At 35.8% G+C, this 4,931-nt stretch overlaps 1 protein-coding gene across 2 annotated transcripts; it reads right to left on the bottom strand.

The window, feature by feature from the left end:
• Positions 1 to 704: 704 nt before the first annotated feature.
• On the bottom strand, positions 705 to 3,332 carry LOC118063092 (uncharacterized). 2 transcript variants are annotated; one of them, XR_012170273.1, is made up of 4 exons: positions 2,970 to 3,332; positions 2,581 to 2,702; positions 1,664 to 1,798; positions 918 to 1,040 (listed from the first exon to the last, which is right to left on the bottom strand). XR_012170273.1 is itself a non-coding variant. In XM_035077010.2 (3 exons), the coding sequence occupies exons 1-3, from the start codon at positions 3,241 to 3,243 to the stop codon at positions 876 to 878; spliced, it is 561 nt and encodes a 186-aa protein (XP_034932901.1). In that variant the 5' UTR covers positions 3,244 to 3,328; the 3' UTR covers positions 705 to 875. The 2 variants fall into 2 exon arrangements, 1 of the variants encoding a protein (XP_034932901.1); XM_035077010.2 differs by lacking the exon at positions 1,664 to 1,798 and having other exon boundaries at positions 705 to 1,040; positions 2,970 to 3,328.
• Between the last annotated feature and the right edge of the window lie 1,599 nt (positions 3,333 to 4,931).

Here is a 4,931-nt window from a genome sequence, read left to right as displayed (position 1 = left end):
TCTACACCATTGTTCCAATTGATTTCTATGGTCACCTATTGGTTCAACCAGTGCCTGTGCTTTAACTATACGTGCTTAAGTTGGAGACGACTTGCAATTACTACTACACAAGACAAAGGGTATAACTTTTGTGATATATATACTTCACAGAGGAAAACCACCTAGTGATCCCAAAAATAGGCACCCACATTTGAATGTGCAAACCCAAAACTTTAAAGAACCCTATAAGTTAGCATCATGTGAATGGTTAAGTAAGATAACTCTGGGCGGCTCTATAAACTGCCTCATTAAATCCACTCTCCCCCTCCAAGGAAAAAATAAAAAGAAAGCAAAATAAGACCTGCCATGATAAACTTGAGAGATCAACAGAAGGCCTGCACTGTATAAATAATTGCAACATCCTAGTATCACATGAGGCTTTCAAAACACACAAAGACATGCACACTCAACATGGTTAAAGGATTTGCATTTTCCCCTTTTCTATTTCCTGGGAGGTGACTTTCTAAATAAATGGTACAGGTCTGTTATTAAGATAAAAATCCAGAATAGCATAATTGATCAGTTTGCCAAAAGAAGAGAAGAGAAAATGGAGGAAGACCCAATAACATACACCCTAAGGAGTTGCAGAATAGGTTTTCCTAATCTCACACACAAACCTACATCATCCCATTTATAAGTCAGAGTTTTATAGCACAAATAAAAAATTACGCAAAAAGAATTTGTTATAAAGACTAAATGACATCAAGAGCAGCAATGGTTATACCCAACCAACAGACAGGAAGGAATTACATGTGAGGAACTTACAAAATTTGGTCTAATATTCAACTTTTATGAAGCAAAAGCAACAGTACCACATATAGATGAATAAGGAATTATTAAGACATGGATTTTTTCTTCTCTTCCTCCAGTCGTTGCAGCTCTGCCAGTTTTTGAGCCCATTCTCTATCCCTAGCTACTGCAGCCATCTTACGCTCCACCCTCGCAATTCTTTTCTTCCTATTAGCCTCCTGCACCTGAGCTTTACGTTTCTTTTTCTCTGCCTGTTCATACTCAAAACCAAGTCCTCGTTAATGAAAATGGTATTATCTTTAGATGGGAATAAAGCAAGTCTGAACTCTGAAGTAAAGCCACCAGCCATCCAACGGGATGTTTCAAGATAATCACAAGGTAGGGCGGGATATAAGATTAAAATAAACAAGGATTTGTGAATGCACAGGCAGAAACACACACATTCATAATAACAAAAGGTAGGTTAAATCAAAACAAACAGTGTTGACAACTCATAAGACAAAAGGAGAACAAAAGATAAAGCCATTTGATACCCACACACTTGTCATTTGGCATAAAATCTGGTCATTTCACAATGAATTCTAAAAAGACCCATAATGAAGCCCAAGAAAGACAAGTGTTAAAAGTGTTCTCTCAAGGGTGAGAATCAACCAAGATAATCTACGAGTCTAGCAAAAAGAACAAGGGTAGCAAATGCATATCACAAACAAAGTTGTTAAGGGACACCCATATACAAATAATGTTTTTTTTGTTTCCATATCATAAACTATGTCATTCAAGTATTAATATCCTGCATTGCAGAATATATTCTTGTATTCATCTTTATTTATGGAACTTATGAAAGAAAGTAAATTATGAGAAGCTAAGAGCTCACTCTCATTGGTTACAAAAAGACCCATGTCAGGTGATATCAAATCCAATCATCCCCACATAATTCAGCCTATCTTTTGATAGTTGATAAATAATCAGCGCATGCCACCCACAATTCTTGAGAAAGTTTAAATGAAGCCTTCACAGAATGCACAAAGTCAAACATAAAATGGTCACAAACAAGTAAAAGATCACGAGAAAGCGAGGATGGAGTATAAAAAAACTAACTGATTGGTGAAAATACCCTATCAGAAATTAATTTCCAAGCCTTCAGGGGTTGGTGACAAACAGAATCTATCAATCCTTTTGACACCTCTAGAAGTAATTGCCCATTGATGAGACTGTCATCTAGAAAGCAATTCCAAAATGAACTCCCTACAGCATTACCTCAATAGGTTTAGGTATCCCCCTAGACAGTTACAAGTTAATGTAATTTAGCTCGAAAAGGGGTTGAGGGTGTTGGCGGGGGGCTACATGATTGTTTTCTCCTCCTAAACAAAATTAACTGCATTTTTCTATAATGCATAAATCCTAGCATCTTCATCAAATTAATGTGCACAAACTCGTTAATTCTGTGGATATAAAATTCCATTCAAGCTTTGATTGGTTTCGCAAAATCAAACAGTGCCACGGAATACTAGATCACAAAGCAATCAATTCTAGAATTTCCCTTTCACCATATATTCCCTCACTAGCTTTCGTTATGATATACTCTGTCCATTAACTGACACAAGTAGTACATGATATTTTTCATCAACCATGCTTGATTTCTTTTTTATTCTGCCTTTAAAAAAACACAATTTTAAAGTCTAAACAGCAACTACCCACAATACTTAAAGAAAAGACCAGCAAAATAATTGACAGAAATAATTTACTCTGAACACATGCAAAGAACTTTCTATAGGATTAATGAACACGAACCAGTATAAACTCCATGCGTTGCCTGATACGCTTCTTCTCATTCCTTCTCTTAACACTCCCTACATTAGGATTATTGGGTTTAATGGGTTGTCCTGGTACATACTGAACCCAGGCATATGGACCTGCATTATTCTCAATCCAATTACCATTCCTGACAAAAAGCCAATCCACACCCGCAAAAACACAAAGTACAAAACAAAAAACCACTTTATCCCTCCTAACACCCTAGTCCCATAAAACCCCCAATCACATTTTCATTTCTATCAAGTTACAATTCATACCCACAAAAATACACCCAAACCCCACCACAAAAGCTACAAAACCTCCGAAAACCACAAAGCCCTAAAGCCCCAAATCAAGAAAAAAAAATAAAAAATCGAATCGATTACCTGGAGGTTTCAAGCTGGCTCTTTTTCTCCGAGGCTTATCAACGGGTCTTCGTTTAGGAAATCGAGTGCTGGTTAATCTATCAAAAGGGTTTGCTTCTGATAAGAAGCTGAAATGCATGATCATTTGAGTCCATGGAGACTGGCCTCCACCGCTGAGAGAGAGCCTGAACTCTGGTTTTGAGGCCAAAAACGGCGTCGTTGAGGAAGTTCTGGCGTGGGTTGCTAGGGTTCTTGACAAGGGTCGAATTGCATTTCTTAGAGCTCCAAATCCCATTTTTGTTCTTCCAAAAATATCAATGAATCGAAGGGTTTTAGTCGAAGGTTGATGCAGCTATAGTGAAGTGAAGAGTGACATGGGCTATGAGAGTGAGTGGCCAACAAAAGGAAAACCCACTTCATGTTTTGGGCTTTCTGGTGGACTCGATTTGTTTTGCAAGCATTTTGGTCCCAAAAAAGGGATTTTTTGTATTGAAATTTATTATTTCCTTACATTACCTTTTATATTTTATAGTTTTATTTTTCATTCTATTTAGTCTTATTATTTTAAATAATTAAAAATTTAATGAAAAATTATAATTTAGCTTTTCTATTCTCAAATATTTTTTAAAAATAATTTAAGGGATGTATGTGATAGACTTGATTGGATGTTTAGAAAGCTCCTTTCTTTCTTATGATCTCATTGTTTCATGAGAAATATATAATACAAGCTTATAATATTGTCTTTCAAGTAAAAACAGCAACAAAAACATATTTTGTAAGAAATCTTGATTCAAACATTTTGGTTAAATATTTTTTTTTACCTTTTATTTTCCAGAGATTTGTTAATTTTGCATTTTTTTTTAATTTACACATGGTAATGAGGATCCATTTTATATTATTAACTTTCAATACTTAGAATGCTACATAAATCAAAATCATAACTATAGAAATTACAGAAACCGAATCTGTTCTAATGGTGTGTGTGTGTGTATAACATCTAGTTTATAAATAAACTAACAAATTATTCATGAGTATAGCTTATATATTTACTTGCTTTATGTAGATAATAATATTGCAATTATTTAAAAATGTCAAAAAAAAAAAAAATACAAATGAGAACTTGCAAAAATAATGATAGAGGGGGGAGCGTGCTCCCTCAATCACACGCGAAGCTTCTATTTGCATATTGCTAATTTTATGGTAAAGTCTCGCACTATAGCCATTTCTGATGGCATAATTATCTCAGCAGATTTAAGCCCTAGCTAGCTAGGAAAAACCTTTTGAACCTAACCCTAGTTTGCCATTATATGGCGCCAAGCGCACATTCAAGAAACGGTTTTTGAGGTCCATTAGCCACACGACCCCGCCAAAACAAAGAAAAAGAGAAAAAGTGAGGGAATCCAATCCACACTTTACCATTATAGTTCGTTGAAAGTGCAGAAAGAGACTTGCTTTGATGAAGAGAAGAAACCAGAGAGGAGAGATTGTGCCATGGAACCCTAATACTAATTATAAAGCACCAACACCATGGCCCCAAAAACGTCAAGCGACTTGCTTCCATGTTGCAGACAATGATGCGCTCAAAAAGTGCAGAAGTATGCGAGGAAGACTTGCAAACTAAGGCAGATATGGCGTCTTGGCATGGCATGCATGGGAAGCGCGTGCAGGACCCTAATGAATCGAATTTCTTGCCTTTTCAAGCTTGTTTAATAGCTAGGGTTTGGTGCTTCACACTCTTGATATTTTCTTGTGCTAATTAATCATTGTTTTCGACAGATAGAGCTTGATAATTGCCTATTTAGCCGTTGTGTTCCTATAGCTAGGCTTTTTTCTCTCTTTTTTTTGCCCAACCACATGGCGAAAGAATGATTATGTTGAATATACCGTTGGATCCTTTTCCTTTGATCACTAGGATTGGAACGTTGAGGTAGTAGCTCTTAGTTATTATTTTGGAATATAAAAATGGAAAAGTATATATTTTTT

This window comes from Populus alba, chromosome 7 (genome assembly GCF_005239225.2).
Source record: "Populus alba chromosome 7, ASM523922v2, whole genome shotgun sequence".
Classification (NCBI taxonomy): Eukaryota; Viridiplantae; Streptophyta; class Magnoliopsida; order Malpighiales; family Salicaceae; genus Populus; species Populus alba.
Note: the sequence above shows the minus strand (reverse complement) of the source record. Positions and strands in the feature narration are given on the sequence as shown.